Genomic DNA, 23,255 nt, shown 5'->3' with positions numbered 1-23,255 from the left:
AATCTTCCCACCTTTGAATACCGGTCTCAGGGCACAACACAGGATCCATGTTTCGCCACCCACCGTGCCAGAATCTGCTTTCCCTGGGCCTACTTCAGGCCCAGCTGCAGCAGCTCAGAGCAGGTGCAAGCTCAGGCAACAAGGCCATCATCCAAGCTCGGGAAGAACTGAGCAGGTGGGTGGATAAAGCTGGCTTTATCACACAGGGTCACAGAGGGGTTTACCAGACTGAAGCAGCTTTCTTCCTGCAACCCGAGGATGTATCTTCCTTCCCTCTGCAGGGTGCAGCACACAGTCACTGCCTCTCAGGAGTAAAAACAAGCAGCAGAACAGCCTCACGATAGGCTGCTGCTGGTCCGAACACCAGCCGGAAGGTTTATTCACTTCATATTTATTTTTCACAAAGACTGTACAAAATTCTTATAAAACTCTGGTGTGGGGATGGGCTATGACATCGATCCAAAAAATAATTCCCATGCAATCCCACCAGTTTCATAACTTACAAGGAAACAGATAAGCTACAGAGCTGCGAGTCCTGGAGTATTTACACTGAGGCGGGCAGGAGAGAACAGGAGACAAAGCAACACGTGAACAGAGGTATTTACAACATGGACATACAAGCCCCTCGCCTCATGACAGCGGCAGCAGCAACGGCAGGAGGTTGTGGTGCTCAGAGGCTGATAGAGAATACGGGCTATTTACAGTATCTCACATATTAACAGCTTTACAAACATGTCCAGGGAGTTTATGTATAAAAAAAAGCACCAAATGTCTGAATAGAAATCACACAGGCCTCCACGGGGGCTAGAATCTGAGGGCAGGCTGGCACCTGTGGCGTCACCGGCTGATGTCCCGGCTAGAGTCCCACATTTTTGTGCTTGGCTCCATCTCCAGCATGTCAAAGAACGGGTGCTTGAGGGCTTCAGCCAGGCTGATGCGCTTGGACGGCTCGTACTCCAGCATGCTCTCAATGAGGTCAAAAAGGCGGTGATGGTCCTCGGCCTCAGAAGTCAGGTACCGCTGCGGAGAGAGAGGGGAGAGGTCAGGGCGGAGGACACTGCACACCCTGCTGGTCACAGTACGCTCCCTGGGCTGAACAGCTAAGGTGGGGGAGGACTGGTCTGTTCAGACCTTCATTCACCCTAAACCTGAACTCTAGGCCACTTTAAGAAGCACGGAACTGTCGAGGGTTTCCCCCAACCCCTCCCCATCTTCCCCAGACACTTCCTGAAGTCTCCTCGCCCTCCTCCTCATCCACTTGAGGTTAAGCTCAGGCTGCTGCAGTCTTCCTAGTTTATGTCTGGGACAGCCAAGGCTCCTTCAGGAAGGTACTGGTCTGACCCTTTCAGTGGCCCAACCTTGCCCACGGGAAGAATCTTCAGAACCGGGGCTGGCACTGTAAGACTCTGCAATGAGAAGAGGATAAAGCAACCAGGTGCTCCTGCCCACCCCACCTTACCCGCAGTGGCTTGCAGTTTTCCCTAACATAACGGCCAGCAGAGGTGTTCTCATCCCAGTCCAGGCGGCCATGGTAGAAATATTTTTGCTTCCTGTCAGAGTGAGAGGTGGGAACAGGTTACACCCAAGCACCAAACGCCTTGCAGCAGAAGCAACACGCCAGCCCTGCCACTACTCTGCCAGGGGCGCACAGATCACTCAGGACACTGCGGCAGCACGGACTGACTCAGGAGGCAGCCGCAAAGTTTGATCCCTTGAAGAGAACCGCTGCACATAAAGCGGGAAAGAGCCGGGAAGCCTGCAGTGCCCAGCTGGCCTTTCTTACCTGGTCTTCCGGATCATCCGAGAAGGAATCGGCCCCAAGATCCTCTCCATCATGGCCAGGTGCTCCCGGTTGTCATGCGTCTGAGGGAGACAAACACAAAGGGGAGGCATGGAACGGCTTGCACTCATTCTGCCTCCAGACCTGGGTGATTCCCAGTTCAGGACCCCCTGCTGGCCAACACCTTGGTCATCCCTACAAGCCTGCGGTGATGGAGGGAACTCCAGCAGCCCCTGAGGCTCCTGGCTGTGCTGGGACACAGCCAGCGTCCTCTTTCATCAGCTGTGAGGAAGCCACAGAGCACACGGTTCTCACCTGAAACAGGGTGAAACCCACATAATACTCAAAGATGATGCAGCCGATGCTCCAAACATCACAGGGCTGGCTCCAGCCAAGCTCTAAAAAACAATGTTTTTAAAAGAAGATATAGTTATGGCCCAGGATTCCAAGCCCCTCTCCCTCACCCTTTCAAAAACCAACAAGTAACTGGAAAAACAATTCCCATTCTGGCCTTCCCCTGCCGCGTCAGTGGCAACACACTGCCCAGCTGATAGCAATGCCAAACCCACCAGTTTCAAGTTGTTGCCCCCAGCCCTCTCTGAATTAATCCAGCAGGCACCACCCGGCGCCCTTGGGACAAAAGCCTGCCGCTGCAGAAAGGCCAAGGAGAACCTACCCAGTATGACCTCCGGGGCCCGGTAATGCCTGGTGGAGACAATGGTGCTGTGATGCTCGTGATCGAAGGTGGCACTGCCAAAGTCCACCACTCTGATGGCCGTGCTTTTCACACTCCGCTCATCTCGCTTCTTTGAGAGGGAGAAAGACAGCAGTTACTCAGGAGCTTCCAAACAAGGACTGACACCCTTCCTTACACAACCGAGGCTTTGCCACAGGGGAAGGGAATGCTCTGCAGGGTCTATTAGGGCTGGCGGATACCCTCCGATATGCAGCACAGCCCCCCCCAAAAAAAACCTCTCACTCAGCTGCAGTCTGTGGTCTCCACAGCTTACTTGTATACAGGCCGTTCACCCAAATTTGTCCTGAACAAATGCGTGAACGCAGCCGGCCAACGCTATCTGCTATATTCCAGCTCCTCCCCCTGCTAAGGTCAGGGACACCAAGAACCCGAGAGGAGACTTCTAAAGCAAGGCTGTTGCGTTACCTTTTCCAGGTTATAGGTGAGCTCATAGTCAGAGTTCACAAAGAGGATGTTCTCGGGCTTGAGGTCAGTGTGAGTGAGTTTATTGTCGTGCAGAACTGAGGAAGCAAACAGAACCAGGGTCAAGAAACAGAAGCAAAACGATGCTGCATCCACCTGAGGAGCGAACAGCATTAGCTCGGGTTGCTGCTGGCACGGTTTTAGCCCGTGTTTGAAACTGGGTGTGAACAGACAGGCTACTCTAGGCCAAGGTGCTTCGACAGAAGCACAAGGATTGATCGTATTGATCACCACGACGTACACAGGAAGGTGGACGCTGACGTGCTCTGGGCTGCCGCCAGCCCACAGGCATCAGAAACACTATAACCAGGCAAAGAAAAAGGATTCGCTCCAAGCACACATTCACCACCGAGGGGCAGGGAAGCTCAGTCTGAGGACTGGCAACAGCAGCACCACGGCAAAAACTCATTGCATCGGGCCAGCAGCTGCAGAACTGGCGCTCAAGTTGGGAGTCGCACAGCTCTCCAGGTCAGTCTAGGACCAGCAGAGAAAAAGAGCAGTGAACACTTACATTTCACGGCCTGGCACACCTGGTAGGCCATGTGCCGCACTTGGTGGATGGGGTAAGGCAGATAGTTGTTGTCCTTCAGGAAATCGAAAGTGCTGAGCCCCAGCAGTTCGAAGGAGATGCACATGTGGCCATGGTAGTCAAACCAGTCAAACATCCTGACACATAGGCTGAAGAGAAAGATTCAGATTCGGGACGGATCTGCACACACCACTCAGACGGGCTGTCCCTGCACCAGGCTCGCCCCTTCCTTGCTCGGTCTGTATCCCATGCCACTGAGAGCTAGCTACAGGTGAATTCAGTCACGCGCCAACCCAGTACCTCTCTCATCCCATCCCTACAGCCGCGCTAAGGTGATGCTTTCCCTTCCATTTTGTCACACGCTGAGCGCACTCACTTCTTGTTCTCGGGATCCTTCTCGTTGATTTTCTCCAGCACATTTATTTCTAGTCGGGCAGCCTCTTTGTATTTCTCCACGTTTTTAATGATTTTGAGAGCAACGCGTGCACCACCCCTGGGGAGAAACGGGAAGAAAACTCGAGGTCACTCTGGAGTTGGGTCAGAGAGACTGTGCCCTGCAAAAAAAGGGCTTTCTGAACTGGTCTCTTCCTGCGAAGATTTATACATCCTCCCCCTCCCTATGAACAGCCCTGAGACTCCCCCCAGTCCCTCTCCACTACACAGACGACCCACCGGGTGGAGCACCCACACCAGCGGAGGAATACTAGAAATCGAGACACCCGTTTCCACCCCAGGCTCCTGCTTTAAGCAGGGGACTATTTCACCAGCTGCGCTGTCTTTTTTCCCTCATCGCCGCAGCCCTCCCTGCCCCAGGAGCAGGCGTACCTCCGGTGATCCATGCACTGCACCACTCTGCCGAACGTGCCTTCCCCTAAGGTGCTAATAATCTCATCTGGGAGGGAGAGAAGAAGAGAAAAGCCCATGAGAGAGTGAGCACGACCTGGATGCAGCGCATACACAAGGCAGAGGAGAATGCATTGCAACACCTAACCTGCACACAGCTTGAGAGACCGGAGCAGCGGAAGGCTGACACCGGCTGCACAAGGCAACTGCCCTAGTTCCCTGGCACTTCAGTAACAATACAAAATATAAACGTAGTTTTAACAAAAGGGGAAGGAAAAGGAGAGGGTTTCTCTTTAATAAACAATGAAAATAAAATGAAACAGAAAGATAAGACAGATCTGCGACTGCGATGGGAGCTTAACTAGAGAGCTAAATTATGTTACGATTTGGCTGTACATCTTTCTTGTAGCCAGTCGCCGACGCGATAGATCAGATGCCCCTCGTCGTCGTCCTCCACACTCTTGGCCCTTCTGCTGCTCTGTCGACTCCGCTGCTGGCCCAGGCAGACAGGGAATTCATCATTCACCAATCAGATTTTCAAACCAGCGCAGCAGCCAGCGTCACGCATTGGTTGGTTTGGAAATTCACATGGTTGTTTGAGGAGGGGTTGCAGGAGGAGATTCCCAGCCAATTCATACGGCACAGAGGAATATATAACGATAGGGATATTGCAAGGGAACATGTCAAGATACAACACACTAGCTCAGAAAAGAAAAAAACAGTTTGCTTTTCGTTGTAGCAAAAAAAAAAAAAAAAAAAAGAAAAAAGAACCTACAAACAGCCCCACCCGAACCAGTGTGAGAGCAGAGACGGGCAGAATGAGGGCTAGCAGAGGGGCAGTGAAAGGAGCCAGCTGCTCTTGCTCCTGTGGGGGCTTGGAGAGGAACGGCGCTGGCCTATGGGTCCCGGATCAGTGCCAAGAGAGCACGCCAAAGCACGACTCCGCAGCCGGGCACTCAGTGACCGCAGGGAGAGGCTCGCTTCAGCCCCGCATCAGCCACTGAGGAAAGGCAGCAGGAGGCAGGGGCTGGGAAGTCCTGCACAAGCAAAGGGCCAGACTGCCCCACAGACACTGCCCATCCCATTCCAACAACCTCCCACGGTGGCTTCCCCCAGCCCCACCACTCGGATTAAGATGAATTCAGAGGTTTCAGAAGCAACTCTTGGTACAACGATCCGTCAAAAAAACAGAGGATTTACAAGTAACTGCCTGGGGGCAGATGTGACACTTCTTTCTAGACCCTCCCCCAAAGAAGCTGATCCTGGAAAGGCCAACTTCCAGGAGAGAAGCAGAGGCCCAACAGGGAATAGGGACAGCCTGGGACGAGGCAGATGAGAGATTTTACGCCAGAGAAGAGAAAACTCCTGCCTTTGGTTCCGCTAAGCATCCCCACACCTGGGAGCAACCAGACAGCAGCCTTGGGACCTGAATCCAGCCCATAACCCCGTCCCCGGACACACAGTCAGAACAGACCGGACAACACTGAGAGCTCCACACACAGAGCAGAGAACACGTCTGGGGTCTAACAGAAGTGGAAGGCGAACAGCAGAACAGATGAGAAGAGAAAGCCGGGGACACTGCTGGGAAGAGCCTGGGATGGTTACTGCCTCCACCCGGACTGACCAGGCCACAAGCTACGTTCACCTGCCAAAGCCCCTGGCACGCCAGCCCAAGTCAGCTGCGCCCGCCCAAAGGATCCTGCTCTGCCACAGGACCCAGCTCACAGAGACGGGGCTTCCTGCCACACAACACAGGCCCGGATCAGGGATCAGCAGGGGCCACGGGGACCTGTCGCAGACAGACCGAGCTCTCTGGGATCAGGAGCAGCTGAACGCTTTCTGTACAAACCTCACACAAAGACCGCTCAGCTGGGGTCCCTAGCCAGCCCTTTAATGGGCATCACCAAACCGAAGCAGCGCTTGGTAGGGATAAAGGAGCTGTGGAGCACGGCACCACGCCAGGGGGACGGTGCCAGCCCTGCGGGGCACGCCTGTCCTTCCACTTCTGAGTGGGCAACGCTAAGGCAGGGTCTGAGCTGCCTGTGCCCAGCTGGCACCGGGCAGCCACCGCTGAGGCGCACCAGGACGGTGGACAGGAACCGCTGCCTGCATCAAAGGCTTTCTAGGCATTTCTCAAGCTGAGTCCGAGAGAGCGTTAGAAAGTGAGTTTTCTACTTACCCAGCTTGCCACCTGCGAGAGAAAGGTTACAGGGGAGGCCCAGCACAGCAGGATACTCACCGATGAGGAGCGACTAAAGGACCGGCTGCGGCGCCGCCTCCGCCTGTGCTTACGCCGGCTGCTTTTGCAGCTCCGGTAGCTGCCCTCGCGGTCCCGGGAGCGCCGGTACTCGTAGGAATGACGGTATTCGGGTTCATAGTAGGCTTCTCCTCGCTCGCGGCTGTAATCGTTCCGCCGGTAGCTATCACAGTAACGCCGGTCGTAGGCCCTCCTGTCTGCCGAGTGGTCGTCGTAGCTGAGGGGGGAAGCAAGCCGTGGGGATACGATTACGAACGCTGCTCGGGAAGGGACAGCTCAGGGCACGCGAGCCCGCTGAGTACAGGACGGGCTGAAACGCTTCGGGCCACCCGGGGACAGGTGAAGCGCGGGGTGGCTCTGGCAAAGCGATAGCAAAAACGAATCGGCCAAAACCTGAGCAGCTCTGCGGGGCTGACTCACCTCCTGGACCGAACGTGGTAGCTGTCCTCCCGACGGTGCCGACGGTCACGCTCGCTGCTGCTTGACCGTGACCGCGTCCGCCGTCGCTTGTGCTTGCGACTTCTGTAACGCTCATGGTAGCTGCCCCGGCTGCTGCGCTCCGACGAGCGGTACCTTCTGGAGTGAGGCATCTGCAGGAACGACAGGAGGCTGTGACTACGAGGCGATGGCAAGGGAGAGAAACCAGCACGTACGGCCAGTAGCCAAAGAACCATTAGGGCAAAGAGGGGGAGGCAACCAGCAGCGTGTCCGAGTACCCACGAGGGATTTGAGAGGGAGGGGACAAACCTCTGAGAAACCCCAGAACCTCGTAAGAGCGAAGATGCAACCACCCCCACGGGCCATGCCTGCTGTGTTTTTGTTCCCCAGGTTACGTTTCCCCCTTCACTTCTCATCCATGGTCTTTACTGGCCACAGCTCCAGGAGCAGCATTTGCACTTTCAGTGCCCCTGCTTTCTCTCCCTGACCCGACGCACTCCCCAGGAAGCAGAGAAGCTCCACCGGGATGAATTGAAGATAAAACAAAGCTCAGGATATTACTGATACCAGGCCCAAATCCTTGCAGCAGCACTGCAGACACCTAAGTGGGCAACTGCTGAAGAAATGCCTCTGTCCTACTGCCGAGCAAGCACCACCTACAGCTCTCACTCCAAGCGCAGAGGCCCCTACAGGCTCCAAGGAGGAGCAGGAACGCCGTCTGCATGCACAGATGTGTGAAGGCAGCCTTGCAGGCTGTACTTCAGAGGCAAGGAATACTCCCAACTCTGCCCTGCAGGTGGGATGTTAGAGTCAAGAATGAAGAAGAAAACACCTCAGTGAGACCACACACCAAGTTCCACCTCTGAAGCGTGAGTTCTTAGGGTCCTGCTCCTATCCCCAGACCTCGCCCCACAGCTACCAGACTTTCCCAACGCGTATTTTGGTTCTCAAGCATCGAGCTGCTCAATCTGCCTTGTCTCCGCAGGTAAGAAGCTGGATTTCTGCCCACAAACCTCCTGGTGGATCTTCTCTCCCTCCCCCAGAAGGCACACTCGCCTACCTGGCTGACTTTCCGCACGCAAAACTCTGCTGACGTTAGGGGCAGGGCTACCAGAATGCGAAGCTGCTCCCACAGACGTGGCGAGCTACAGGCACGTACTCAACGCCCGCCAACAGATTTCACCCTCGGCAGCCAGGCCGGGCTCTGCCGAGCCCCAGGCGGTCCCTCCCCGGCAGTGGCTTCACCGACAGCCGGCGCCGGGGCCGGGGCAAGCGCCGAGCCCGTCACACCCCCCGCGAGCGCCGCGCAAGGGAGCCGCTCCCAGCCCTTAATTAAAGGCAGCGCCGGGAGGCGATGCTGGCAGCCCTCCAGCGGCCGGGCAGCCCTCCTCACAGGCAGGCGGAGGCCGCACCGGGGCGTTTCGCTGCTCTGGAACCGGTTTGGGGATCAGCGGCGGCGGAGCCGGGCCGCGAGCAGCGAGGGCGGCCGCCGGGCGGGGCCCGCACCGGACGCTGGCCCACCGCCGAAAGAGGAAGCGCCGGGACCCGGCCGCCAAGAGAGGCCACCGGCGCCGGGGCACCGGGACGGACCGCGCCGGGGGGGTGGGGAGTGGGGAAGGAGCGGCGGGCTCGGAACCCCCGCCCAGTGCCCCCGGGCCTGGCCGCGGCCTCCTCGGGCGCTCCGGGCCCGCCCCGCGAGCGCCCCCCCGGAAGCGCTCGGGCCTCGGCAGCGCGGCCCCGACCTTGGCGAGGAGCCTCCGGGCGGTCCTACCCGGCCCGGCCCTGCCCAGCGCGGCCCCGGGAGCGACGCCGCCGAGCACGGAAGCGGCCGCCGCGGCCTAACCCCGCCCGCCGCGCCCCGAGCCGCACCGTCCTCGCAGCCAGCCCCGTGCGCTTGTCCCACAGGAAGTCCGTGATGGCGGCCGTGGGCCCCCGGGGATCCCGGGCCCCGCTCCGGCTCCTCTCGGGCTCCGCCGCTCGCTCGCTCGCTCTCCGCCGCCTCCTCCTCCTCCGCCGCGCCCCGCCGCGCCGCGCCGCCGATCCGGGTCTCAGCCAGGCCGCGCGCACGCACGACGCGCACACGGACGCGCTTGCGTCACGCGACGCGGCGCGCGCACGGGCCCGCGCGCGAAGGCGGCGGGGCGGGGCGGGGCCGGGGGCCCGGGGGCGGGGCGGGGCCGGCGGGGCGGTGGGCGGGGAGGTGGGCGGGGCGTCGCACCGGGCCACGCCCCTCCCGGAGCCCCGCCCGCCCCGCCCCGCCCCGCCCCGCCCGCCGCGGGGTCCCGCGCTGCCGCCGCCGCCGCCGCTCCGGTGCCGCCGCCCGGGCCTCGGTTGCTCGGCGCCGCTCCGCTGCCGCCGGCGCCTCCCCGCTGGCGGCGGGGCCCGGCCGCGGGGCCCGCGCCAGGGCGTGCGCAACAGGCGGGCGCCGCCGGGGCCGCGGGCGCCGGTGAGCGAGAGGCCGGGGGCGGCGAGCGAGCGGCCGCCCGGGGCCGGGCATGTGCGGCGGGGCGGCGGGCAGGGCGCCCGGGCAAGGGCGTTTGAAGGAAACGTGAGGCGCGGCGGCGGCGGCGGCGGCGGCGGCGGCGGCATGGACGCGGCGCCGGGCCGGAGCCCCGAGCCCCGGGAGAAGCCGCCGGTGGCGGACGGGGAGGCGGCGGCGGCGGGGGCGGCCGCTCGGGGGGCGGCGGGCGCGGCCCCGGCCTCGCCGGCGGCGGCGGAGCAGATCGTGGCGGAGGGCGAGGCGGCGGCGGCGGCGGCGGCGGGCACGTTCGTGCAGCGGCAGCTCGGGGCCATGCTGCAGCCCGCCGTGAACAAGTTCTCGCTGCGCATGTTCGGCAGCCACCGGGCCGTGGAGATCGAGCGGCAGCGGGTGAAGTCGGCCGGCGCCTGGATCATCCACCCCTACAGCGACTTCAGGTGGGACCCGGGCCCCGCGCCCCTCCCCGGACGGGCCTGGCCCCGGTGCCCGGTGCTCGGTGCCCGGTGCCCGGTGCCCGGCCCCTCCGCCGCTGTCCCTGGTGCTGAGCGCGGCTCCCTCCCGGCCCCGCCGCACCGGCAGCGCCCGGCGGGGCAACAAGTGAGGGGCGGCCGCGGCGCTCCCCCGGCCCCTCACGGGGGCCCCGGAGGGCGGAGGCGGCCTCGAGCAACCGGGACCGGCGAGGCTCCGACCCCGCTGCCCGCACCGCGAGCCCACCCCCCCCGGTCCCTTCCCCACCCTGGGCGCGTCCGAAGCCGGCCCCGCAATAACTCAGCCAAGTTTCCTCCGGTTCAGCCCCTTCCCGGTCTCCGGTATCCCCCCGGTCCCCCGGGGCTCCCCGCCGGGCAAGGAGCTCCCCGGCATCCCCCAGCTCCGGGCATGCCGAGGAGGAGGAAGGGGCCGCCTGGTTTCGCCCCCAAGCAAAGGTTTCCTCCCTTGACACCGCTTTGAATTTCCAAACGGGCGCAGGACTCGCGCCGACCCCACACGGTGCCCGCGGAGCCTGCCCGAGCACCGGCCCCGGCCCCCCGCAGCCCCGGGCTGCCGGAGGAGGAGAGGGCAGGGCGCTGCGAGGCGCCGGGCCTGGCTCACCGTGTCACCGGGATCGCCGGGAAGAGCGCAGGGCCGGCTGATGTGGGAGGAACTGGGTGTCACGGGGATGTTGAGTCATATAGGGTGGGCTTTCTCTACGGGGGATGAAGCTGCGAGGCAGTCATCTCCCACGGCGAGCTGCGACACGGCCGACGTCCCCAGCCTGGTGAGGAGCTCCGGAGCGGGGCTGGCACCCGGCGCGGGTCCCCGGCACCTGTGGGCAGCTCCGCAGCCTCCAGGGCCTGCTCTGCCCCTCGCAGACTGCCCTGCGCCTCCCCAGCGTGACCCCGAGGGGCGCAAAGCCCTTACGGACCTTTTTTGGGGGGGGGAAGCTGCCCCCCAAGGTTTGCGAGCCCGAGCTCTGCAGGAGCTTCACCCCGCTGTGAAGGTGACATGCAGCGAGCCGGCTGGATTACGCCGGTGTTTATCACATTAGGGGGATACTCAAAGGCCACGGAGATCAGGGCCCTGTGTGTTCGGCGTGACACGGAGTAAAGGACGGGGCCTGCCCTAAAGAGCTTAAGCCTAAATCTGAATCGAGCGCGCCTGGCAGCTGGGGGGGGGGGCAGGCTGTTTTCCCATTCCGGGCGCAGAGTTGGGGTGCGGGAGGCGTTTGTGCAGCCAGGTCAGCTCCGTTCTGCCTGGCCGGTGCCTCCTCACCGACACAAGCAAGCCCTGGCCGCGGCTGAGACAGCGTTAACACGGGCGAGGGGTCCTCGCCCCCGGGGGCAGGGAGCACCAGCCTCAGCTGGGACTGAGCGGGGCACCCGAAGGCGGGAGCTGGGCTTTCTTTCCCAGATCCCGTAAAAACTTTGGGCGTGGAGCTGGGAAGCCCCCCCGAGCATTACGTGCGCTTGCATGAAGGAGGCAAACGCAGCATTTACGTGTGGCTGGGGATGCTGAATTTCACGGCATGGTCAAACTCTAATCAACCGATGCTGGGGACCTCATGGTTTTTCTTCTGAAGCCTCTGAGCTTGTCCTCTCTCAGAGGAAGGAGGCAGATGAGGTGCTCCTGCAGGCCTAGCACTGTGTGGCTCCTGCCCACAGCTCTCAAGCACCCTTTTGGGGTCAGACACGTTCCTTCCACCTTCTCCATGGGGATGGCACTTGTCTGGCCTTGCTTCGCTCCTGCCCGGCTGCCCCACGCTCCCGTCCCAAGTGCCTCCCTGGCCCCGAGTCCCTCGGATGCCCTGGGAGCTCAGCACTGGGTTTGTGTAAGCAGCAAGGCTTATCCCAAATCCTTCTAAGCCAGCCTGGGCCGTGGTCGGGAGCTGGCGGACGACGGGGAGCTCTGGGGAGCAAAGCCCGTGTCCTCCCTGCGCTCTCCTCTCTGCGACATGTTGGACTCTGGCTTCGGTCCTGGGTTTCTTTTCTAACTGGCTGTCCTACCCCTCCTCCTGCTCCCTGCCCACTCCCTTCCTGCAGGTTTTACTGGGACCTCATCATGCTGCTCCTGATGGTGGGGAATTTGATCATCCTGCCTGTGGGCATCACCTTCTTTAAGGACGAGAACACCCCTCCCTGGATCGTTTTCAACGTGCTTTCAGACACCTTCTTCCTGGCTGACCTGGTCCTGAACTTCCGGACAGGCATCGTGGTGGAGGACAACACAGAGATCATCCTCGACCCTCACACCATCAAAATGAAGTACCTGAAGAGCTGGTTCCTGGTTGACTTCATCTCCTCCATCCCGGTTGACTACATCTTCCTCATTGTCGACCTCGAGACCCAGGTGGATTCGGATGTCTACAAGACAGCGCGGGCCTTGCGCATCGTCCGCTTCACCAAGATCCTCAGCCTGCTGCGCCTGCTGCGCCTCTCACGCCTCATCCGCTACATCCACCAGTGGGAGGAGGTGAGGGTCCCTCGGAGGTCCCAGGCCCGGGGCAGGTCAGGGATCTCTGGCTGTGGGGTCCAGCTGGCTGGAGGAGGGAGTTCAAGCGACCGTACTGGGGAAGGAGACAGTTTCTCTGTAGCTGCGCTCCTGCCTCTTCCCCAGATCTTCCATATGACTTACGACCTGGCGAGTGCTGTGGTGAGGATCTTCAACCTCATCGGCATGATGCTGCTGCTGTGTCACTGGGATGGGTGCCTCCAGTTCCTGGTGCCAATGTTGCAAGACTTCCCTGAGGACTGCTGGGTCTCCATCAACCGCATGGTGGTGAGTGCCCCGGGCGGGGGCGATACCGGTGCTGCATCCACCAGGGGGAGGAGAGGAGGTGGTTGCACGTCTCAAACGCTCAAACGCCGGGGCACAGTCAGCCCCCAGAGCTGCCCGGCGGATCCGTGTGCTGCGGAGCAGCAGTGAGATGGTGTGGGGGGAATCTCTGCATCCTCTTCCTGTCTCAGCGCACCTTGGCTGCTGCTGGAGTTGGACCAGCCAGGGGAATCCCCTGTGCCCTGCCAGGAGGGAACGGGGCACCGGGGCTCCTGTCTGCTCCCCCAGAGGCAGTCACAGTCCCTGATCCTCTTCCCCGGGCAGAGCTCTGCCCTTCGGTCGTGGCCACATCAAATACCTTTTCCCTGGCTGCGGGGAGGGGGAACTGGACGGTTCGGCCCAGCGGCTCCTTCCGACAGAGCCCCCCAGCGCTGCTGTTCCCTCTTCTGCAGAACGACTCCTGGGGGAAGCAGTACTCGCACGCCCTGTTCAAGGCCATGAGCCACATGCTGTGCATTGGCTATGGCCAGCAGGCGCCCGAGGGTATGACCGACGTCTGGCTCACGATGCTGAGCATGATCGTGGGAGCCACCTGCTACGCCATGTTCATCGGCCACGCCACTGCGCTCATCCAGTCGCTGGACTCGTCCCGGCGCCAGTACCAGGAGAAGGTCAGCAGGGTGCTGGAGAGAGTGCCTGGATCCTGGGGGAAGTCATCCCGGCACAAGTGGGTCGAGCTCCAAAACCTGCTCGGTGCGGGCTCCCTGCCCTGCAGCCTCCTGCCCTGCTGTCTGCCCTTGCTGCCCACTCAGGAGGTGGGGGTGTCAGGGGGGCAGGCTCCCCGTTTGGATAGGGACACCCCACTCATTGTGCCGGGGTTCACCCTAGCATAGTGAGGCCCACATCCTGGCCTCTGCCATGGGACCCTCTCTGCCCTGAGTGCACGGGGGTCTCGTGTGGCCGGATCCCAGCTCCGGCAGCGGCTGCTTCTCACCGCCAAGGGGAGGGAAGGCGTGAGCCGGCAGTGCTGCCAGCCCTGGCACGGCGCAGCTCGTTTCAGCGCAGCCCAGCGTGGCTCTCTCCTGTCCCCGCAGTACAAGCAAGTGGAGCAGTACATGTCATTCCACAAGCTGCCTGGGGACACGCGCCAGCGCATCCACGAGTATTACGAGCACCGCTACCAGGGCAAGATGTTTGATGAGGAGAACATCCTGGGGGAGCTCAGCGAGCCACTTAAGGAGGTATGGGCAGGCACCCCAGTGCTGGCGGCGTGGGGGAAGGAGGGCAGTGCTCGTTGGGGTCAGCGCTGACCTGCTCCTCACCCCACAGGAGATCATCAACTTCAACTGCCGCAACCTGGTGGCCAACATGCCCCTGTTCGCCAACGCGGACCCCAACTTCGTGACAGCCATGCTAACCAAGCTGCGCTTCGAGGTCTTCCAGCCTGGAGACTTCATCATCCGCGAGGGCACTGTGGGCAAAAAGATGTACTTCATCCAGCACGGGGTGGTCAGCATCCTCACCAAGGGCAACAAGGAGACAAAGCTGTCTGATGGCTCCTACTTTGGGGGTGAGGCTGTGCTGAGGGGCTTGGAGAGCAGAGGGAAGTGAGAGCTGCTGGGGGATACGCGATGCTTGCACCCTCTGTCCATCCCCTCAGCACCAGCGCCAAAGGCTGGGCGTCCACCTCACTTGGGGTTTCTGGGGCTCAGAAGTCCACCTCCCTGGTTCTTGCAGGGTGTCTTGTCCCCAAGGTGAATCAGGGGAACCAGCAGTCAGAGAGCCCTGAATTCTGGCTGTCTTGGCCAAAGGGGGCATCCACCCAGCCAGCCTCTGGCCATAAAGCAGAGGTGTTTAGAGCAGAGCACCTGGGCCAAGTTTATGGGCTACAAGCACAGTTCTGGGAGAGAACTGGGTCGGGTGACTGCAGGAGCTGCATCCAGGGATGTCTCCGTGGCCCAGGGAGGGAGGAACAGGTTGTGCGTGGCCCAGGGCACGGCTGTGGCTGTCCAGGCTCCTGGCTTCGCTCCTTCTCCTGAGCCGTGCTGTTCCTGTGGGAGCGCTAGGCAGTCCTGTCCCCGCTCTGGGAAGGTTGCTGGGGAGGGGACGGATGGCTGCATCACCCCGCCACCCGAATCTCTCTCCCTGCAGAAATCTGCCTGCTGACACGGGGCAGGCGGACGGCCAGCGTGCGAGCTGACACTTACTGCCGCCTCTACTCCCTCTCGGTGGATAATTTCAATGAGGTGCTGGAGGAGTACCCCATGATGCGCAGGGCCTTCGAGACGGTGGCCATGGACCGGCTGGACCGCATAGGTGAGGAGTGGCCCCTGTGCCCCGCGCAGCCACCTCTGTGTCTGCTCCCAGGGTCCCGGCACCCCAGCCTCACGGGTCCCCAGCGGTGAGGAGGGGGAGCACAGGGATGCAGCCTGCCACCAGGGCCCCTCTTTCCTCCCAGACAGGATCTGGGCAATGCTGATGAGCTGCCCAGGGTGGGGCTGTCACCCTCCCTACACGTATTTGCACTGTCTGGCATTGGCCAGCTGCTCGTCCTCGTCCCCCCTTGCCTGCTGAGTACAAGTGGGACCACAGACTCCAGCCCCCAGCCCGGAGCCTTTGGGATCATCCTTTGGGCTCTGTTTTGCCCCTGCTTCTCCCTCTGTGCCGAAGCCAGGACCCTCCCCAAAGCCTTGCTTCCATTTGGTAAAGCAGTGAGGTTTTATTGTCCCTTCCCCACCGTCACCCTGCCCTGCACGGTGTCCCTGAGAGCTCCTAGGGTGGGTGACACCACTACCTCTCACCCAGGGAAGAAGAACTCCATCTTGCTCCGCAAGCGAGCTGAGCACAGCTCGGGGCCCATGAACAACGAGATGATCCAGCAGATTGTGAAGCACGACCAGGATGTGGCCCACAACATCCAAGAGCTGCAGCAGATGACAATGGGCCGGGAGCTGAGCGGCAAGCCGGTGATCTGGGAGCCGCTGGTGCACGCGCCCCTGCAGACAGCCGCTGCCACCACCAACGTGGCCATTGCCTTGACTCACCAACACAGCCTGCAGGCCCACATCTTCCTGCCGCCCTCCTCCATCTCCAGCCCGCTGTCACCTGAGGCCACCCTGCTGACGAAGCAGGTGCGCAGGTCCCAGCCCAGCCTGGGGGGCTCCCGGCCCTCCTCTGTCAGCTCCCCGTCGGGGGCGCAGTCCCACCTGCAGACACCGGCCGCCGGTTCGCCTTCCTCCCCGATGGTCCAGTCCCAGGCACCCCTGGAAGGCGGGGGCCAGCGACCAAGCCACGGGGGGCAGCCCTTGCCGCGCGCGCCGCAGAAGGGAGAGCTGCCGGCAGCGGCCAAGCAGCCCCCAGCAGGATCCCAGCCCCAGCTCTCCAAGTCCCGGGGCACCTCAGTTTCCACTTCTCTGCTGCAGCAGGCGGCGGGGGCGCCGTCCCCCAGCTCGGAGCAGGCGCTGCCGGCGGGGAGAACTCTCCACTACAGCCTGTCCCGGGCCACCGGCTCCCACATCTCACTTCTGATGCAGCCCCAGCAGCTGGTGAAGCACAGGAGCATCCAGGGCCTGCCGGTGGGGCGGCTCACCCAGGATGTCCGTCTCCTCTCGGCCTCCCAGCCCTCCTTGCCCAACAAGGTTGCTCAGCAAGCAGATGGGAGCTCCTTGCAGCAGGGGAGGAAATCCGTGGGGAACCTGGCCCGCAGATCCTCTCCCTCGGTAGCCGGACTCCTCGCCAAGCCATGTCCGGGGATCGCAGGCCAGCCAGCACACCCGCAGCAGGTGCCTTCAGGATCGCTGGCTCAAGCGAGCCGCTCCGTGGCAGGAGCGTCCACCCCGCAGTCCCCAGTCTCTGCACCCAGGCAGGCAGCAGCTCCCTCCCGCAAGGGCTCCGTGGCCTTCAGCCCTGAGGTGGAAACGGGGAAGCCCAAGCTCCCATCCAACATGTGAGCCCCCAGCAGCACCCGTGCACGGGTAAGAGAGAGACGGGCACCCGGGTGGCACCCGCGGGAGGAGAGCGGAGGCAGCAGGAGAGGCAGAGCACCTTGTGGAGGCCTGGCTGTGTCCGAGGGAAGGCGAGGTGAGAGGCAGGGCACGGGGATGTGCACCGGCCGTGCTGGGTGCTGGGGACGCAGCAGGGGTGGGCTTGGAGCAGCCCCAGGAGCTGGCCTGGCAGGATGAGGAGGGGGCTCTCCCGAGTGTCCTGAGAGCAGGACCATGCCCTTGCTCTCCCGACCCGCTCCATCACCGTTTCCATCCTGCCACCTACCCTCCTCCTGGAGGCAGCAGGCAAAGCTGGAGCCCTCGCCCCAAATCCAGGCCTCCCAGGGGAGCCCAGCTCCCCACAGCTACTCCTTCGGGGCTGGGCCCCTCTCTGCTCTGCCCTCGCACCCTGCAGCCTCTCCTCGGGGCTGGGGCGATGCTGGCAGGCTCCGCTGGGCTCGTCCTCCCACAACAGCACCTGCAGCATCCCCACCTCCATCCCTGCAGGTGCCCAGCGCTTTGGTTTTTTGGGAGAGGGGAGAGAGCCAGCAGCCTGCTGGTGCTGAGGGCAGAGGGGGCTGGAGCCCACTGTGGGGTCTCACCGGGCAGGCAGAGCGCGGGTACCTGGGGCCGGGCGGGGGCCAGGTCCCCGCTCCCCGAGGTGCCAGCAGCCACGCTCGGGGCTCAGTGTCGGGCCCTGGTGGTGCTGGAGCCCTGTGCCAGCCAGGCAGACGCCCTGGTGTGCCAAGTGCCAAAGCCAGGGGCAGACAGCTCTGCCTCCACAGCATCCCCCGGGGTGCCTCTGCCTGGCTTTGCAGGCCTCACCTCTGAGGTGCTGCAAGGCCTCTGCGGAGCGCGTGGCCCTGCCGAAGCTCCGCTGGCAGCTCACCGGGGCTGGGATGTGCCTGGCGGGGCTCTGCCCCGTACCTGGGCACCAAGCCCAGGCCCTTGGCCGTGCTCCCATGCGGAAGCAGCGCGGGGGCAATCCGGCTGCCCGCAGCTCCAGGGGGGATGCGTGCTCCGGGCTTTGCTCCCCTCACGCCCTGTGCTGCGGTCCCCTTTATGGACCGCCTGGAGAGGCTGATCATCAGTGCCGCAGCGAGCAGAAGGTGGTCTTGAGGAGACACCAACCCCGGGCAGCGCCTGGGTGGCGTGTGGGGCTGTGGGGCTGCCTCCCCTCGCCCTTCCCGCACAGAAGGGCAGGGGCTTGGGGGCTCTGCAGCCAACCCCGACTGCCCCTCCGGAGCCAGTAGTCATCCGTGTGTGTTCGAGTCGTGGCTCTGCCGAGCAGCTGAGCTCTGCTTACAGTGTTGCTTTGGGCTCAACCGCGTTACCAGTCCTGGTTAGAGTAGTGTTCCCTCCCGACCCCGCTGCGCTGTGCGAGCTGCTTTCCACTACTAGAGTCAGGAACCATGGCTTGTAGTCGCGCTCTGGGGCTTGGCTGCCGCTGAGCGGGGCCCGGGGGACCCAGTGGCCCTGGCACGCGCGGCCCCAGCCGCCTGGCGCAGCGGGCGAGGGTTTTGTTTCATGCAGTACTTCTTGAAGTGAGTTCTTCAGTTCTCCCCCCTCGTGTTTTGGGATATTGGGACCAGTCTGAACCACTTGGCTGCTCCGGGAGCCAAGCCCTCAGGGCGCAGCAGCCCGGTGGGAATCCATTAGCGTGTCTGTCGGAGGGGATGTCCAGCACTGCCTTTTTTTTTCATGGACTTGAACTCCCCTTCCCCATCCAGCCCCTGCGTCCCGCTCTATCCCCATGGTCGGTGTCTCCCCGGCAGCCCCTCGGGAAGGGGTCTGCGGCCGGGCCGCGCAGTCAGACGTCCCCCAGGCCGTGTTTACGCCCCGTGTTGTAGATGTTTTAGTGGTCATCATAGGTGTTCCTCACAGAGCGCGTGGGCCAGGCTGGGTGGCACCGGGTGCGGCACCATTTCTGCCAGCTGTGCTGCCGGTGACCCCTCCCCACGGCCGCAGACCCACGCCAGGAGCCGGAGCCACCCCGCGTTCCGGTCACCGCTGCGGCCGGCTCCACCGTGGCGACCAGCGCCTGCTGCGAGCTGCGGCAGCTCGTGCCCCCGGCTGGCAGGACCCTGGCGTCCCGGCCCCGAGGGGAGGCGAGAGGGGGGCGGCTGGGGGGGGCCAGGGCCGGGGCTGCCGGCCACGCGCGCGTCTCTGTGGCGTGGGTGGGCGCGAGTCTCGTCACCAAAGACCATGATCCTTCACTCTTGCACTCACGGCAGTCGATGTACAGAGCTTGTAGTTTTCATATTGCAGAGAATTTAAAGGCGTTTTTTTTTTCTTTTTTTTTTAATTATTATTTATTTTTTGGTCGTTGTACATAATGGATTTAAATAATAAAGAGAGATTCTGAGCTGGTCTGGGGGAGCCTCCTTCAGTGCAGCCGGTGCCTTGCCCGCGAGGATGCGATGGGGCAGCGGTGGGGTACCGCAGAGGGGCAGCCCCGCTCCTTGTTAACAGCAGGATTTAATTGCCTTCCCCTGACAGCCAGGAGCAGATGGGAAACCCCGAGGAGCATCTTGGGGTGCCTCCGCCCGGCCCCACAACCTCGGGCACCACAGGAGGAGCAGAACGGCCGCAGATCCCCCCCCCCTTCCCCTCACCCCACCAGGCATTTGGGCCCCGGGGGATTAATGTTTAATCTTTGGTTATTTTCCCCTTGCATTTCCCTTCCGTTTATTAACTCGGGGGGGGGGGGGGGGGGGGGCTTGACCCTGCTCGCGGAGCAGGCTGCGGGCATTAAACAGATTAAATGAAGGTCACGCAGCACGGGGTGGGCTGGGGGGGGGTGGTTTGCGGTGCTCAGCCCCCGTTCCGCCGTGCCAGCACACCCTGCACGGGGCTCGGCTCGGGCCTGTGCCCGGTGGCTCCGCCCCTGCGCCGGCACCGCCGGCACCGGGCACTGGGCACGGGCACCACGGGCACGCCCCCGCGCCGTGCCCAGCCGCGGGCTGCAGCACCGGGGCAGCCCCCAACAAGGATGAGGCTCGCTGACGCCCGAGGAGCCCCGGGCCCACCGGCGGCCCCTCCCTCACCCCGTTATTCCCGGTTACACCGGGGCGAGGCGGGGCAGGGGCGCGTGGAAGCCGCCGGTTCCCCCGGCCCCGGCCCCCTGAAGGGGCCAGGCTGTGCCGACGGCTCCCTGGCAAAGACGATCCCGGCTCGTGCGTCCCACACCGAGCCACGGCCCCCACCGGGCCGGGAACCCAACGCGGGACGGGAACGGGAACGGGAACGGGAACGGGAACGGGAACGGGAACGGGAACGGGAACGGGAACGGGAACGGGAACGGCCCCGGCCCCGGCCCCGGCCCCGGCCCCGGTGCCCGCCCCCGCCCCCGCGCTGCAGCCGCGCCCTCGCTCCATTCCCTCCCTTCACCAATCGCACGGCTCGGTCCCGCCCCCCCCGCTCTCCTATTGGCTGAGCCTCCTTGGTTCCATCTTCATGCGATGGAGCGGGCCAATGAATGCAGGCGCCAGGCGCGGCCTCCCGCTGCCTCCTCCCCCTCCTCGCGGGGTGCGCCGGGAGTTGTAGTCCGCTCTGCTGTGCGGCTCGAGGGGCTCCTCCGGCTCCGGACTACGCGCCCCGGCGAGCCCCGCGCCCGGCGCCGGGGCGGAGCCGCCCTCGGAGGTCGCGAGGGCGCGCGGACGAGCGGAGCAGAGGGGTCCGGTGCGGGCAGGGCGCGATGAGCGGGGACGGGGCGCGGCGGGCGGCGGGCGCCGAGCGGGAGGAGTTCGTGGGCTTCTTCCCGCAGGTGGTCCGCGACCTCACCGGGGACGGGCTGGGGCACCCCGAGGTGGGCGACGCCGTGGTCCGCCTGAAGGAGGTGAGGGCGGGGGGGTCCCGGGGGGGTCCCGGTAAGGCCCGGGCGGGGGGCTTGGGGGGGTCCCGGTGAGGCCCGGAGGGGGGGTCCTGAGGGGGTCCCGGTGAGGCCGGGGGAGGTCCTGGAGGGGTCCCGATGGGGCCTGGAGGGGTCCCGGTGATCCCGGTGAGGCCGGGAGGAGTTCCTAAGGGGGTCCCAGTGAGGCCCGGGGGGGTCCCAGTGAGGCCCGGGGGAGGTCCCGGGGGGGTCCCGGTGAGGCCGGGGGCTGCCCGCTCGCCTCTCCCCGCAGGTGCTGGAGTACAACGTGCCGGGCGGGAAGTACAACCGGGGGCTGACGGTGCTCGCAGCCTTCCGGGAGCTGGCGGGCCCCCAGCAGCAGGACCCCGAGAGCCTCCGGTGTGCCCTGGCCGTCGGCTGGTGCATCGAGCTGGTGAGAGCGGGGCACGGGGCCGTGCCGCGCCCCGCGCCTCTGAGGGCTCCCGTCCCCCAGCTGCCCCCTAACCCAGCCTTTTGCAGTTCCAAGCCTTTTTCCTGGTGTCCGATGACATCATGGACCAGTCCCTGACGCGCCGGGGGCAGCTTTGCTGGTACAAGAAGGTGAGAGCAGCCGCGGTGCTGGGACGCTGCTGCCTGCTGGGGGGGGGGGGGGCGCGGGGGTGCCGCAAGGTTGGGTGTGCTCAACCTCTTCTTGTCCTCCTGGTGCAGGAGGGAATTGGGTTGGATGCGATCAATGATGCCTTCCTCCTCGAGTCATCCGTCTACAGGATGCTGAAGAAGTACTGCGGGGAGCGCCCGTACTACCTGCACCTGCTGGAGCTCTTCCTGCAGGTGAGGCTGCCCACCATGTCTCCTTCCATGGACCTATCTCGGGACTAGTCCCAGTCCTATTTGACAGCGTGTGGATCTTAGTCTGCTCTCTAAGTCCTTGGGCATCCCACCAAAAATATGCACCCTTGCTCAGCCTTGGCAAGGAGCTAAAATGGGGCTGAACTTCAGGGTTTTTACTGTACTGTTGGGACTTTTCTGGGGACCGCGTGAACAAATCCTTAAATGTTTCCTCTTCAGACTGGCTACCAAACTGAGCTGGGGCAGACGCTGGACCTCATCACTGCTCCTGTCACCCAGGTGGATTTGAATCGCTTCAGTGAGCAAAGGTGAAGAAATTGGAGGGGACAGATGCCAGCCCAATGCTGGCTGGGTGGCTCTGCTGCTGGCCGTTCTGGACTGTGAAGGAGACAACCAGCTTGCTAAAATTCTGCTGTCGTCTATCAGACCAAAGTCCAGACCAAATCTTTGTTTGCTGTCAGAACTTGGAGGTGGTTTAGAGGGAGATGCTGCTCTTTTCCTGCTGTCTTTGATTTGCTGAGCACCAGTGGGAGGGGAAGGCCTGGGATTTCTCACTAAATGTGATTCCCCTCCCACAGGTATAAGGCAATCGTTAAGTACAAGACCGCGTTTTATTCCTTCTACCTGCCAGTGGCTGCTGCCATGTACATGGTGAGTCCTGTGGAAAGGAGTTAAGGGGAGAAAGGCAGTGCCTAAACAGCATAAGGCTGTCTAAGAGAGCAGGTGGTCTGGGAGATGAAGATGTAAAAACAAATACTGGAAGGCTTTCTTTCTTTTTTTAATTCCTTCTCCCTATTAGACTGGTATTGACAGTAAGGAGGAACACGACAACGCCAAAGCAATCTTGCTGGAGATGGGTGAATTCTTTCAGATCCAGGTACAAGGCGCCTCCCAGTCCCTCAGGACTTGTAAGACGGTGGTTGTGGTGCTCATGTTTCTGTCTTTGTACAGGATGATTACCTGGACTGCTTTGGTGACCCGGCACTAACAGGGAAGGTTGGCACCGATATCCAGGACAATAAGTGCAGCTGGCTGGTGGTGGAGTGCCTGCGGCGGGTCACACCAGATCAGAGGAAGATCCTGGAGGTAATGCCTTGCAGAACCCCTCTGGACACAGTGGGAGAGGTAACACGGACTCCCTGCCTAAGGGCACAGTGTAGAGGAGGTGTAGAGCTGTAAGGTGTACCTGGAAAGCTGCGCTAAGCATTGCAGCAGTGGTGGTACCTGGGTGGGAGGAGGCTCAGTTGTTCTGAGCACTGTAAGACACAAACGGAGCAGAAGAGGTGACTCTTGGCACGTTTTGAAGGAGCAGCTGTTGTTGTAGCCATAAGCTAAACGCCAGACTTACTCATTCTGGTGCCTCCTCAGGAGAACTACGGCCGTAAGGAGCCAGAGAAGGTGGCTAAGGTGAAGGAGCTCTACGAGACTCTAGGCATGAAGACTGCTTTCCAGGAGTACGAGGAGAAGAGCTATCAGCGCCTGCAAGAACTGATCAACAAGCACGCAAACCGGCTCCCTAAGGAGATTTTCCTTGGCCTAGCTCAGAAGATTTACAAACGACAGAAGTGATGGGGGGCTGGCGGGCCTGTTGGTGAACTCTGGCCTCTGCTGCCAGGGGTGGGCTGGCAGCCCTGGTGCTGGGTGCGTGCCGGTGCCCCCCCCGCCACCGCCCTGCTGCCTTGCGGTGGGGGGCGGCGCGGCGCGTAGCAGCCCCCCTCCCGGTGCTCGGGCCGCCAGGCCTGCTGCCAATAAACGTAATTTATTGCCGTTCTGCTGCCTCTTGTGTTCGCTGACGCT

At 62.7% G+C, this 23,255-nt stretch overlaps 3 protein-coding genes across 5 annotated transcripts; 2 read left to right on the top strand and 1 right to left on the bottom strand.

The window, feature by feature from the left end:
• Positions 1–375: 375 nt before the first annotated feature.
• CLK2 (CDC like kinase 2) lies at positions 376–9,173 on the bottom strand. Of its 3 annotated transcripts, none has more exons than XM_083813647.1 (13): positions 8,936–9,173; positions 7,049–7,218; positions 6,611–6,845; positions 4,768–4,864; positions 4,354–4,420; positions 3,905–4,021; positions 3,511–3,677; positions 2,943–3,037; positions 2,457–2,586; positions 2,096–2,178; positions 1,784–1,863; positions 1,460–1,550; positions 376–1,020 (listed from the first exon to the last, which is right to left on the bottom strand). In XM_083813647.1, exons 2-13 carry the CDS (start codon positions 7,216–7,218, stop codon positions 838–840), a joined length of 1,515 nt encoding a protein of 504 aa, XP_083669773.1. In that variant the 5' UTR covers positions 8,936–9,173; the 3' UTR covers positions 376–837. The 3 variants fall into 3 exon arrangements, with proteins under 3 accessions (XP_083669773.1, XP_083669772.1, XP_083669774.1); XM_083813646.1 differs by having other exon boundaries at positions 4,768–4,861; positions 8,936–9,150; XM_083813648.1 differs by lacking the exons at positions 4,768–4,864; positions 7,049–7,218; positions 8,936–9,173 and having other exon boundaries at positions 6,611–6,735.
• A 384-nt stretch (positions 9,174–9,557) lies between these two features.
• HCN3 (hyperpolarization activated cyclic nucleotide gated potassium channel 3) lies at positions 9,558–19,142 on the top strand. Its single transcript, XM_083813635.1, has 8 exons — positions 9,558–9,982; positions 12,062–12,491; positions 12,636–12,797; positions 13,247–13,465; positions 13,889–14,035; positions 14,124–14,364; positions 14,946–15,110; positions 15,600–19,142. Exons 1-8 carry the CDS (start codon positions 9,654–9,656, stop codon positions 16,742–16,744), a joined length of 2,838 nt encoding a protein of 945 aa, XP_083669761.1. The 5' UTR covers positions 9,558–9,653; the 3' UTR covers positions 16,745–19,142.
• A 1,178-nt stretch (positions 19,143–20,320) lies between these two features.
• On the top strand, positions 20,321–23,228 carry FDPS (farnesyl diphosphate synthase). Its single transcript, XM_083813560.1, has 9 exons — positions 20,321–20,615; positions 20,902–21,042; positions 21,129–21,209; positions 21,318–21,440; positions 21,678–21,766; positions 22,037–22,109; positions 22,258–22,335; positions 22,410–22,544; positions 22,827–23,228. The coding sequence occupies exons 1-9, from the start codon at positions 20,475–20,477 to the stop codon at positions 23,025–23,027; spliced, it is 1,062 nt and encodes a 353-aa protein (XP_083669686.1). The 5' UTR covers positions 20,321–20,474; the 3' UTR covers positions 23,028–23,228.
• The last annotated feature ends 27 nt before the right edge of the window (positions 23,229–23,255 follow it).

Source organism: Anser anser (assembly GCF_964211835.1).
Source record: "Anser anser genome assembly, chromosome: 28".
NCBI lineage: Eukaryota > Metazoa > Chordata > Aves > Anseriformes > Anatidae > Anser > Anser anser.
This window is presented reverse-complemented; position numbering and strand designations above follow the sequence as displayed.